Here is a 14,039-nt window from a genome sequence, read left to right on the forward strand (position 1 = left end):
AATAACTGAGAAAACTACAGTTAATTTTTAACTTAAAGACCATGGTTTTCTTCTGCCTAATTAAAGGGGTTTATTATTATTATTATTATTATTATTATTATTATTATTATTATTATTATTTGTAAACAAATATAAATTTTCCCTCTTTTTTGAGTATTGTAGATTTATTCCCCTTATTTGATTTTTTTCAGAAGTAATTATTCATAACTAGAAAATCGCCTGTCAAGGTATGACGGGTGAAAATTGCTTCTACATTTGAACGAAGCCATTGCCTGTTTGGTGATATTTTGATAGTTAAAATTTTAACCCTAACTCCAGTGGATTAACCCTGAACTCCAGTAGGTAGCGTTCATTGTTGGCCTTTTTTTTTTTTTTTTTTTGTTTCTTCATTCGCCTAAAATGACAGTCTTACCAGTAAAATTGTCAAGCTGCCGGATCGAATTCAGCCTTGTCACAATAAAGCCTTTCCCTGCATGTTAAACGTTACCAAAACATATTATCAAATTATCATGCTGTGGCGCGAGTTTCATTGTTGAAACACGCGCGTTACTCGATCATCAGCTATTATATCTATGAGGATATCTAATCATTCATAATATCTAATCTTGATCTTCAGAGCAGCGCCAAGCAATAAATTAGTTTCAAATAAATATCTTCTAGTTACTTTAACCGTCTTTCGTAGAACAGAAATAAATTCTCGGAATTTCAATTTCTTCATCTGCACTCGAGTCACGTTCACAGTTATCTGCATAATCCATCTTGCGTGACTGAACAGCCAGGAGTGCAGTCCTGGAGGAGAGCGGGAAAAGTTTTCAGAGTATCCAAGACAACGGGTTACTCATAGCAAATCAAAATTAAAAGCCTATGTTTTTTTCCTCTTTCTTTTTTCCCCCAAGTTCATGCACTTTTTAAAATTACGTATAACTTACGTATAAGAATTTAAAATGTTTCTTTTGGAATGATTTGCATTAGCTTTTGAATTGTCTTAGAGTACGACTAGGCGAAAGAATGACGAACTCTAAAGCTCTTAGCAGTTAGAGTATAATTTTAATAATTTAGGGACTTTTGTATAAAAATTTTGATTCGAAACTTTTTCTGTACATGCACGTTCACCAATTTGTATAGCATACTAAGGAATTCAAAGTGTCCAGTAGAAAAAATTACAAAACTTTCTAAGGAGTCTTTTTCCGTATATCATGTGACTTGCGCTACTGTTAAAAAAAATCCTTTAAAAAAAAAAAAATCTTTTAGCTTTTTTTTTTCCCCGTACAAATATCTTTTTTAGCCTACTGTCCCACTAAAAGTCAGAGAAAGAAGAAAAAAGCACAAAAGGAGGCTTAATGCATCTAAAAAAATATCGCAAAAAACAAACAAAAAAAAGTCAAAAATAAATAAAACGGTTGAAATTCGGTGGACGTGAATCAAATGCATTGTTCTGTGTGTTTGTATCGTTCTGTCTTTCATAGTGAAGAGGCACTAGCATACATTCACTGTACCGAAAGGCTACAGCATGCCCCAATCGCTTTGTCGAACATGAACTGAGTCTCACCAGAACATTAAGGAAAACATTTGGCCATTTATCAAATTAACGAATTGGTAGAAAGTGCGACAGAAAAATTGTTTAAGGTTTTTCTGAATTTTATCAATTCCATTTTTTTTTTTTTTTTTTTGTAATTTTATTGTTAAGGCTTCAGAAAATTTTTCGAGGGAGATCTCCCAAACCCCCCACTCCTCTAGCAGTATTTAAAATAGCCTACGATTGTGTTAATTTAATTTCAAGTTTGAAAATTTTTCAGGGGAGGACTCCGAATCTCTCCACACTTTAACATTAGCATTATCAAAAATCTGCTAAAACTACGTTTTCTACAGATCGGAATTTTTTTTTGAGAGAATGATCCATCTCTCTCTCTCTCTCTCGCCAACATAAGCGAAAAACGTCTTAAATCTCGTTTTTAATGCTTCAATTTCGAAACATTTCTGTGTGCGAGCCCCTTCAAAACTCCCCCCTCCTCCTTCAGTGAAGTAAGTGAAGTAAGTTCAGTAAAGTTTAAATTACGTTTTCGGAGCTTTAATTTCTAGAAACTGGCGATGCACTCCATTTTAACAAGAAAGTCAACAACCGCATTTTAAAGCTTTCATTTTCAAAACCTTTTGGAGGGATGGCGTTTGCATCTCTATTCTCCTTAATATCACTGAAAAATCATCTAAAACTGCATTTTTCAACTACAATTTTCAAAATTTTCCCTGGGGACAGACCCGGACCCCCCCCCCCCCCCCTTTACCAGTCACAATCACAAATAATTCACAATTGCGTGCTTGGAGTTTGAAGAAGTTTGAAAAATTATCAGGGGATGACTACAAGTCTGTTCCTCCTATAACATCACCATAAATCGTCTAAAATCCGTGTTTTTCAACTAAAAATCTTGAAAATTTGCCGGAGGAGAGCCCCCGGACCCCCTCTCATACTCAAATATAACGTACGATTGTGATTTGGGAACCTAAATTTGTGTAAAAACTATTGGGAGAGGATATATTGGACCTCCTCTCTACTTCCTCTCCAACTTAAAATATAGTCTAAAACTGCGTTTTTATGTCTTCAATTTCGAAAATATGCCAGGAGGTAGCCCTCTGACACCTCCTATTTCTGATTGAATTTTCTCCTTACAGTTAAATTTATATTTCTAGTACTAAGGTCCAGTAAAATGACTATCCTTGCTAAACCAGAAGCTAAATCTATATCTCTCTCTCTGCATATTGGAACATGCGTTTGAAACAATTAAGGGGCCGCCAAATAACCGACAAGTCTGTTGACTCGTGGATAGTCGGGAGTTTACTGTACTTTAAGACATGAATAAAAATAAAAATATATTTCAGGCCATACCGTTTGTGTGCTTAAATTATAACTTAAACATAATGGAATAATTGAAACAATTAAAAAAAAGCAATCTAGGAAAATACATCATTGCAATTCTAAAGAATTATACAAGCTTTACGTAAGTTTTCCCTAGAGAAAGGTTTTGTAAAACAATCAGCTAAATTATTTTTACTTTCAACAAATTTATTTCCAAATTCATTTTTATCAATCAAATTCCTAAGGAAATGATACCCTACATCAATCTGCTTAGTTTTGCAATTTTCTATTGCAGAACTAGAAAATTCGGCCGCAACTAGATTGTCACAGTACAGAGTTCTATTAATTAATCTAAAATTCTGAATTCTTTTCGTGGTCAATTCATTTAAAATTCTTTTGGTCCACATACTTTCCTTAGATTGTTCACAAATTGAAATATACCCTGCTTCCATCGTTGACAGTGCTATGCATTTTCGTTTGAATGTACACCATATTATTCGTAACCTATCCAAAACCAGAACCTCTACAAGGCTCCCCCCTCCCTCCGCCATTGAAATCTGGTCGTCGTGATTCGAGGCGTAATCTGAATCAGAATAGGCATTTATTATGACATATTCAACACAACTAAATTTAGTTTGTAATCTTCTGTATATTTTAAGTATCCAATAAACTAAAGCAAATTGTACTTCTTTGTACACATAATACAACTGTACTACTTTTGTACACATAAATACAATTGCAACTATTAAGCTTCTTAAATTGTAATTTCTCAAAAACTCCTTCAATTTCACGGAGACAATTACGGCCGTATTGGAGTAATCCGTACAATGATTTATTCAATTTACAGACAAAATTTAGATTTCAGGGATCGACAAACCCTTCAGGTTATCTCATAAATCTCCTCTTTTAAATCCGCATGTAGAGAATCGCATTGCAAACATCTACTTGGAAATGGACTCAATGTAGCTTATACACAAAAATTGAAAAGAAAGCCTCAATCAAAGGAAAGGAAATTATTGGAGAAGTGTGTGTGCTACACTTGTGAAAAGTATTCCCCCATACCTGGTGGTTACCTAAAATTACCAGTCTGGCCTTGAACTGCATTATTTCCTTCTGCTCATTTGTTTTTAAATAATCAAAAAAAAACCATCTATACCTTTTTTTCTTTCTAAAATGTTCAGGCAGTGGAACCAATTCGTAAACGCTGTTTTTTTTCCCTCAGATCACCTGAATTTCTTGAGCTTTGTGTTTTGCCAATCTTCACTTTCTGGTGTTCTCAATTTTTTTTAAAATTCGAAGGAATTACAACTTCGAAAATGTTAGCTTCTAGCTTACTTGAATTGTTCCCCCTATCTTCATTAGAATCTGATACTTTTCTCGAATTATCATCACAAGTGAAATCAAAATATTTTGGGTCATATTCAATGTTATTTTCGGAACAATAAACCTCGGCTTCAGGATTGAACGTATTCGGATTTAAAACCGTCGCGTTGCGTCGATGGAATAATACATATGCCTGCATTCTCTAGTTTGCCTTGGCATTTCTTCAACCCATTGAATTTCACTACATGTAATTTTATGATTTTCAGGATATTCTTCGATTTTATTTCTCTACTTCAGACTTACTCAGTGGTGAAATAAAACTGTATCCCTCTGTTTCCCGTTCCTGTAGGATTTTTTTTCCCTTTCGCCCAGAATTTATTTTCATCGAATTTAACATTCAGCGTTTCTGTCGCTTCGCGATTTTCGGGATCCCAAATTCAATAATCTTTTGTATGAAACACATATCCTACCATGACTCCCTGTTTAGCTCTCATATCCAATTTATTTTCTTTTTTAGAAGTCCAATACACGAACTACAGCCAAAAACACGGAAGTGTTTAATAGATGGCTTTTTTCCTCCAAATAGCTCAAAAGAGGTTTCTGTTTTTCCTTTTAAAACCGCTCTATTCCGTAAGTAGTGGAAGCACATAGCTGCTTCTTCTCAAAACTGCTGAGGCAAACCAGATTCATTTAAGTGTCCTAATTCCGTTCATTAATTGTTCTCTTTTGAAACCTGACAAAGTATTCGAAAACCTCCACTTTTCTTCTTTAAGAAATAAACCGAAGACATTCTTAAAAAATCGTCTATTCTTGACAAAATAATCCCCCCCCCCCTCTCCTAAGGACTCAACTGCTAAGGAACCCATCTCATTTAATTGCAAAAGTCTTACCCGGCTTTGGCTTTAATCTCCGTTACAGGTTTAAACAAAATTCTCCGATTTTTCGCTACTTTACACGGATAACAATCTGACATATTTTTACTTTTTACTAGAGGACCCGACAGACGTTGTTTTGTTCAAACTTTGTAAATTGAAAAGACAAAAAATTTCAATAAACTGTCCAAGAGTTTAAACCGTTCTGTTGATAAAAATAGGTTAACAAAAAATGTTTTAAGCTGCTATGGTGACAGACTGCGTATATTTATTACAACTTGATTTATCTAATGCCCACTGATCAGTTATTTTATTAACTATTTTTTCTCCCGTACTTGATGGTTTGTTCCTTCAGCTATACTCAAAGGCTAAAAAGCGTCCTCTGATATTAAGTGTAAAACTCTAACTACCCATCTAGAACAAACGGGAAATCCCGCTGCAACATCCCCCATATGAAAAAGAATAAAACAATCGAAAGGATATCGTTTAAAAAAATGATAAAGGTAAAAACAGTTCTCTAAGCGAAAATCACTCATTCCTCCCTCCCCCTCCCGATGTAAAATAAACACATTCTTCAACTAAAACGACTAAACACTCTTTAAAAACGAAAAACAATTCTTTGCAATTTGAAATATTTCGCCAAATAAACAAAAAATTACAATAAGTTACATTAAAAGTTGCTTTAAAATATAAACAAATGATCACGCAACTCTATTGTTTATAACCAAAGTCGCCAAGCCACCACGTTACTGTAATCCAGTCGATCAGTGTGCGAAGCCAACTCCGACCGATTAGCGGCCCGATCTCTTGAACGAAAACTTTTTAAACTTCATATATTGCCTAGTTTGTTCTTTCCTTCAAAGATAAAGATCTTCCACTGCACTGATCTTTTGTATACAGAACTACCCTGTTGTAATTTATCTGGACGAAAACAAAATTTGTTTCGTCTTTAAATTCCATCATCTTTTCCTTTAATAATGCACTGATTAGTTAGATAATTCTTAAAATCTTCTTGACATTGGTGCCAAAACTCAGATGGATTTGAGCCGAGAAACAAATGTTGCTAGGTGCGGTACTTCCTGATTATTTGGTTAGGAAAACCTAAAGCACCGATCCGGTCACATGGTTCAACCAAAGACCATCTACGACAGCAGAACACACGTTTTGCGTGAACCTTCCAGTACTTTATACTTTAAAATATATCACGGGATCTAAAACCGTTGCTTTCAAGAGAAATGAAGGCTTCACTCTCTCTCTCTCTTAATAGGCTTAACATGTATAGCCTGGAGCAAAGGAGAGTCAGAGGGGACATGATTCAGTTATTTAAATTTATCAAAATGAAAGATGTAAATGGATTAAATTTTTGCGGGGAAAGCAGGACAAGGGGTCATTGTTTTAAGCTATTTAAATCTCAGGCTAACTTGGAAATCAGGAAAAACTACTACTTTAGAAGGTCGTGGGCACTTGGAATAGCTTACCGGAAGAGGCGGTAATGAGCAAGGGAGTGGATAGCTTTAAGAGGGCCATTGATCTTCATTGGGGACTAATTAATTGACTAGGACCAGCCTAGCTGGGCCCAGAGCCTGTTGCTGGTCGTCACATTTGTATTTGTATTTGTATATATATCACAGTAGGAAATTTCATTACAAAAAGCAGAGCTGGCTTTCGTATTGTCCTTTGGCAAAGGGTAAAATATTTATTTAAATTCTCGCTCAACAATAAGTTAAAATAAAAATTAATCATTTGAGAGATATAACCATCCAATGTTTAAATTAATTAATTAATTAACAAAAACCTTACCGATTCGATCCATCGCGCTTCGAAACCATGCTTGCCACAACTCAATCACGCACAAAAAATTTTATCAAAATCGGTCCAGCCGTTTAAAAGCCTTATGGTGACAAACGTCCGCACAAAAGATTTTTATATATTACTAGTGAAAATACCCGGCGTTGCCTGGATCAGTAATAATTAAGAGAAAAAATCGTTACTTGCTTTTGTTTTCTGTTTTAAGTGAAAGAATTTAAAACACATCTTTTTGACGTGATTAAAAATCGAGTTTCTTCCTTACCAATAAAACTAAAATAGCAATAAGTATAAAGAACAAAATAGTATTGATTTAGAAACGAAAGCACTATATTTAAGCATATACAAATTTCCAAAACATGAAATTAATCTTCTCATGTTTAAAAAGATTAATCTGCTGATACTTTTTTTTAACATGGAGTCTAAAACCTTCTCTGTATGGCTAATGAAGTACGAAGTGATTTAAAAAAAGTAGCTGCGCTCGTAATCCCCTTATACTTGCTTTAGCTATTTTGGGAAATTTCAATCATTGTGGGCTCTTGGTGCGATTTTACCGAATTTGCGAGAGTCGTTTTGGGGTACCTTCGATGATTCTCCCCCCTTCTTTCCTTCCTTTGTAAAACGATATGATATTAATTTTCGTTACAGAGATATCGTCGCCAGATTCTGAGATACTTTTGGTCACCATAAAATGGCGCTAAACAGTTTCATCCGAAATGTTTCCAAAATAAGCTGTAAAATCTGGTGATTGTTTGAAATTGTGCAAAAAGGAAAATTAATGGAAGTTTTGTGCTGTTTATGGATTTGCCTAATTTAGTTGCTGGATTATTTAACACAGTAAAAAAAGTCTTTTGAAAATTCTTTGATTGGCGATATTCATGTTCACATGGTGAAAGCTGAGAAATATTATGATGTATAGTCTTCGGCTTCAAAAACAGCGACGTTGAAAAAACTGCCAAATGCATCATCTACGGAAATCTTTCTGCAAAAATTTTGGCGATCTGCTGGTTGATTGGATAATGAGTAAGCGTTCAATCAGCATAAATAATAATAAAAACCATTAATTACATTGAAGTTCCGTTTAAGTGGAAAATGATCAGCCAAATCATGTATTATTTGCCAATCTTGTGCAAAAATCTTACTTCAAGATTTGACTTGAGAAAAGCCTTGAACAGTCACGAAAAGCAAAGATAGTCAACAATACAACAATTGCCGCTATCGACAGGGAGTTGAGATGATACACTAAATACTGTATTGAGTTGAGGAAAGCCTTCGAACATGGAACTAAAAAGCTCATAACTCGTTTTTTATTCTACTTAGAAATTTCGAACAGGTGCCATCTTCAGCAGAAAAATCAGAGCTTTCGATGGACATATAATGTAAATATGTGCAAGTATTTTTTCATCCTTATATTAGAGAATTTATACGAAAATTGTATTTTATTGCTCCCCTAAGGGGGGTTTGCCCCCCATAACGCGATGAAAACTACCCTATGTGTTATTCTGATGCATAAGCTATATTATTGTAAAGTTTTATGAAAATCCGTTCAGTAGTTTTTGCGTGAAAGAGTAACAAACATCCGTACATCCATACATCCATACAGACAAACTTTCGCATATATAATAGTAGTAAGAAGATATGCAGTGAAAGACAGTGAAGTACAGAATCACACTTTTCAGTATTTATAATATAGTTTTTGTCTTCATCATAAACACGTTGATGCCAAACTCTTCAAGACTCAAAGAGTTCGATGGGCTGTCAGGGCCCGATTAAGATATTAGGGTCCCTCGACTACACTAACCTTCTAAAATTAATTTAAAGCAAATTTGTGGAGTGTATTTGTAGCGATTGTCAGTAGTTCTTTCAAATTTATATCATTGGTTTCAGAAAATGACGGTCACGGAGGGGACGGTTGCCCTCACATCCCCCGTAGTAAATCCGCCACTGCAAGAGCAGATGTTGCAGTTAGGTGGTCAGCCTATAAAGTGGGAAAAAAGTTTAAAAGTGATATTACTTTTTAAAATCAACTAATTTTACTTTTAAAAGCCAAGGGTTGAAAGTGCACTCTCTTGAAGCAGCCCACTGCGAGTGCTCATGGACATGAAAGTGAACCATATTTCCCTTGATTTTTTTTTTTTTTTTTTTGTAGTTTTTCCTAAGTATTTTGTAGACCTTGTTTAATTAATTTTATTTTATTTTTAAAAGTCAACGGGAGTGAGAATGCAGCCGTTACTGGCACCCGTAGACATGAACATGAGTTTAGTAATTTTTGTGATGTATTTTGTAGTTTTTAAATTATTTCTATTAGCTTTTCAATTTTCATGAATTAATTTTTTTTTTGAGCTAGGGGTTGAAAGTACACACTCTTGTACGTACACCCTGACCAGCACTCGTGCGCATAGGTTCGAGGGCGAAAACAAACAGAAAAAGTAAACTGCACAGAGGGAGCTAAAAAAGAAAAGGCGACCAAGTTCTAAAAGAATTTAAAAAATGAAGTCACGCAGTTTTGAAGGTGCAAAAACAAGAAGAAACTATTATGTTGTGGCCATCACGAAACTTTCTTCTGTATCTTTCTTATGATTCTATCCCTCCCCATGCTTGACGAGGAAGCAATATTCCCAACAAAAACAAAATAACACACGCCAAAACTTGACGACCATACCCATTCCCGATTTATCTCAAAAGCAAAGCAAAGAATGAAAATTGAAAATTATTTTAAAAGCCTTGCTTAAAATGATGGGGTCGTTTTCAAAATTTTAAAAGTATTTTTTTTTTCTGAAAGAGCATACTTAAAAACATAGGATCTGACCATTTTTTAAATAATTTGTTTAAATTTAATATGTTTAAAAATTACTTAAATCGGTGCACTTTCATTGTTTACGCTTCTGTCCGGTGACATCACAAATGTTGAAATGCCATTCAGTGTTGCCATTCACAGAGTAAAATATTTCATTCGCATCTTTACTCACCCCTTTTGGAGGAACTCACCCTAAAACCAATGAGCACAAGTTCACATAGGGCTACATAAGTGTATCAAATTTCGTTCGATTTCATGCGGTTGCAGTAGAGCTGCCACAAAAAACTGGTCACACACATCATACGTGACACACACACACAGAGACAGACAGACACACCCATTTTCGAAAAATGGTCGAAATGGACTTCGGCACACCTCAAAACGTTCGAATCCGTCAAAATTCAAAATTCGAAAATTTGCACTTATTCAATACTTTCTTCTGTATATTATATATAGAAGACAGTAAAAAATGAACAGGCACAGGTTTAAAGGAGCAAATGTTCGAGGGCGTACAGGAGGGAGGGTGTTTAGGACGAACAGGGGCGGGCGAGCCCATGCACCGACCCGCGGGCCAATGGAGCGCAGAGCCAGTCCGCCACTGATCGTGGGGTACGTTCTTACGTGATTGCAATTTGTCCTTTGCTTAACATGAATAGATTTCTTTTTTATTTTTCTCAAAACATCATTTTAAATTTATTTAAAATGTGTTGAAAAGTTTCAAACAAAAATTTATTAAAATGAAATATTTCCCCCTCCCTCAAAAACAGGGGGAGCAAAGCCACACCCTTAAATGGGAAGAATGTGCACCGCAGATTGGGCGCCGTCGATTGGGCGACGCAGATTGGGCATCAGAAACATTGGGCGCCGATCATTTTGGGCGCCGGGAACATTGGGTCCCAGAACATTGGGCGCAATGTGCTTGGCGCCCAAAATGCTCGGTGCCCAATGTTCCCGGCGCCCAATTATCCCGGTGCCCAATTTGCGGCGCCCAATCTTCCTAGACCGGAGGACATGGACGCCACCACCCAGAAGGATCGAAACATGCTCGCGGAAGCTTGCTGTGTGGTGGATGCTTTTTTTTTTGTGTGTGTGTGTGTCGTGTGTGTGTAAAGAGGATTGTTTAAAGTCAAGAGGGCGGGGCATACGTAATGTCGATTCCGGGGGACAGGAGCCGTTCGAGGTATAAATTAAAGTCGATTCCGAGAGACAAGAGCCGTTTATAAAAACAATAAACCAGACAAGTAGGGTCCTAATAAGCAATTCGTTATTGCGAAAAACATAGTTTGAGTTTTAGATGTCAAAATTTAAATTATCATTATTTTCATTTATCTGAATTTGAAAAAAACTAGGAAAAAAAATCATACTTAAGAGGAAAATCGGGAGGCATCCTAAAAACTCAGGAAGCTCCCTCGAAAAATAGTAGATTCGGTAGATATGTATAATTTTTTCACGTGTTGAGTCCAAAGAATGTTTTCATATACGACCGGCGAACAGATACTATTAATATTACTGCATAATAATGAAATTTTGGAGAACTTTATTAATTATGTTCTTTTAAAAAAACCACTTATTATAGTCCTCATTTTAGTCACGCTCCACTCAATCGTGGATCCGAACGGTGCTGAATTTATCGAATTGAAACACTTTCTGGCATCTCCACAAATCAAAATGTTGTGGAAGTAGAAGTTGTTAAACAAAACAAACTACATTTGTAAATGCTGTTGTGTGATATTTAAAATTCAATACCATACCTATTATGACAGAGTAACTATATAATTTAGGTTAGTAACTATTTGTTTGAAAGAAATATGTCTGTATCTTGTTTTGCGCCCCATGTTCAAGTGCAGTTAGAAGAAATAATTAAAAGAGGGAAGATTGGAATCTGCCCTGGGTCCATTAAAATATTAAATCCTTTGCCATCTTGTCCAGCTTGGGTAAAAAATGCTTTGTATGACAGATTTAAGTTAGTGATTCCATATGGTGGTCACTGTGTAGATTGGTTCATTATATTTCAAGCCAGTTTTCCGGACAATCCTCCCGACTTTGTTTTCATGGAACCTTTCGATTTAAATTTAGAAGATGTGCCAAGTTTAATGAATTGGGATATAAAGAAAAGGGACTCACTGTTGATTGTTCTTAAGGAACTTCTTCAACAGTATCAAAAACAGCAAGCCGCTCGTTTAGAAAAATACTCTCGTGTTCAATTTGAATACTCGACGCTCATACAGCAAACTGATGTCAAAGAGGAGGACATTGAAGTATCTATTGGGGAAGATAAGGAAGGGCCAATTAACTTTTTAATTAGACTTGGGGTCATATTTTCTGGTTTGCCTTACATTTTTAAAAGCGAGTCCGGTGAAGACACAGCTTTACTGCTTGTCACTTTCAATGATCCAGAAGGTACGAAAATTACTCCAAAGTTATGCTTGCCTCCAAAGATTGAGCATGCGTTAGGATCTCCAATATCCTGGCGCATTCCCGCTTTTTCAAGTGATGGATGCCTTATGGACTACGTACCATTTGTACAGGAATCGCTTAAGAAGCGAGTCGATATGGTAGTTTACAGTTATGATAAGCGCAAAGAATATTTGTCTGCATTTTTAAATAATTTTGAAGGCTGCTATATTGAGTATGATAGAGATTTGGCACTGAAGGCATCTTTCTTGTTGGAACAAAATGATTTTTATTTTATATTTCAAATCGATCTGCCTCAAAACTTTCCTATGAATAAACCTTCCTTCACTTTTCGCTCAGTGTATCATTCATCTTTTGAAAAGCCTATTTCTACTACAGTGATAAATTATCCTTACAGTCAAGCATGGTCATCGGAAGTTATGCTGGAAAAAGCAGTCGAATTCATACAAGATTATGCTATGATATTTCAAAGAAATTCTGTACAAAATGGATTATCTCCATGAACATTATGGCATGAATTATGGACTATATGTGTGTGTTATGTATCAGAGTACTGTAAATTCAACTATGTCAAAATAAATTGAGCATATAAATATTTACATGGCTTTGTTCATGTTTTCATTGAGATTTTAAAATACATGGCATCTATTTCAATTAAAATTACAACTATTAAAGGTTCTGCTTGTTTGAAGTTTACTATCACAAGAATCGGGTTCCAATGGGACATGATTGTCTTTTCCTAATTTTCGCATGTTATCTAAAAAATAATAAGAATTTAAATTTTCAAGATTTCTTTGAGTATAGTGGGTTTGTCAGGTAAAACAGTTTATGTACTGGCACCACTGTTCTTAGCTATTGTTCATTGAGGTTTTTTTTTTTTTTTTTTTTCGTTGTTTTTTTATTAAAACTGGATATGTGAAAAAGATTTTATTTGAAAAGGCCGAAAATGATGGTTGGTAAAATGTTAACATATATCTCAAGAAATATAATGAGTAAGAAACTTTCTTTAGGATGGGAAAAATTATAATTTCATGTCCAATGGGTACTTGACATGATTTTATTTGCTAATTTAAATTAACATGATTGCTTATAAAATAAAAACCGGTACATGACATTCCTCTATTTTTTAATTCTTATGCTGGTAACCCTCAAATTTTTAAAAAATTTTAAGCATCCTTTTACCTTTTGATTTCATTAATGTAAGCTCATACCTAAAAGTGCTCTTCCACCCTTTTTTTTATGCAGATATACAGTGGCACAATATGGTTTTTGATTCACAGCATTGAACATAACGACTGGTAACATGGCCTACAATAGGTTTGACAAACCTAGCAAAGAACAATCTTAATCAAGTCACCTTTCAAACAAGATAGAAGAGCCATAATGCCACAGAGATACACGCATGAAACTTCCTGTCCTTTTTTACATCAGGTGGCGGGGGAGATAAAGTTGAAAATTCTTTATTGCAGTCATTAGATTTTTACAGTATAAATTATAAGACCATTAATTTGCTTAAATTTAGCATTTTGCTGCTGCAATATATCTAAGGTAAAAAATGTTTAATGATCTTAATTAGGAATGTTTATGAAGATTGAAGAATTAAAAAAAAGTAAGTAGAGAGCTAGCTCTTCGTTATTTTCAAATTTATTGAATAATTTTTGTCACATGACAAAGTTTGAAATTTTTGCTGATCCAATGATCCGAGACCAGTGATCTTTTATAATGGTCATTCTCTATAAAATAGAATTGAGTAATCCGTTGGACTAGTGGGAAATCACAGTCAACTACGCTATTTCATAATACTGATATTTGTAATGCTTGCTGTTACAATTACAGTAGTTTTGTATATTTATATTTAGGTACATTTTCTTATATACACTATCAATTTCATATTTTTAAATTTTGAATGAAAATATTAAAATTTTGTACATTCATGGGTGAATATCTCACTTCATGTAATATGAGGATTGTTGAC

The 14,039-nt window shown here is 34.8% G+C and overlaps 2 protein-coding genes across 4 annotated transcripts in view; both read left to right on the top strand.

Annotated features, from left to right (window-relative positions):
- The first annotated feature begins 11,340 nt into the window (after positions 1-11,340).
- Positions 11,341-14,039, top strand: part of LOC129223420 (uncharacterized) — a 33,571-nt gene continuing 30,872 nt past the window's right edge. For 2 of the 3 annotated variants that reach the window (XM_054858018.1, XM_054858020.1), the window contains exon 1: positions 11,341-11,430. The gene's annotated coding sequence lies outside the window, so the exon portion shown is untranslated. The remainder of the gene's footprint in view (positions 11,431-14,039) is intronic. The other variant, XM_054858021.1, reaches the window with a different exon arrangement.
- LOC129223423 (BRISC and BRCA1-A complex member 2-like) lies at positions 11,363-12,644 on the top strand. The gene has a single exon (XM_054858025.1). The coding sequence runs from the start codon at positions 11,458-11,460 to the stop codon at positions 12,565-12,567; it is 1,110 nt and encodes a 369-aa protein (XP_054714000.1). The 5' UTR covers positions 11,363-11,457; the 3' UTR covers positions 12,568-12,644.

Source organism: Uloborus diversus, chromosome 5, assembly GCF_026930045.1.
Source record: "Uloborus diversus isolate 005 chromosome 5, Udiv.v.3.1, whole genome shotgun sequence".
NCBI lineage: Eukaryota > Metazoa > Arthropoda > Arachnida > Araneae > Uloboridae > Uloborus > Uloborus diversus.

Bases quoted from the DNA above. Each gene is read 5' to 3' on its own strand.
- LOC129223423 (XM_054858025.1), top strand. From the start codon at position 11,458: ATGTCTGTATCTTGTTTTGCGCCCCATGTTCAAGTGCAGTTAGAAGAA.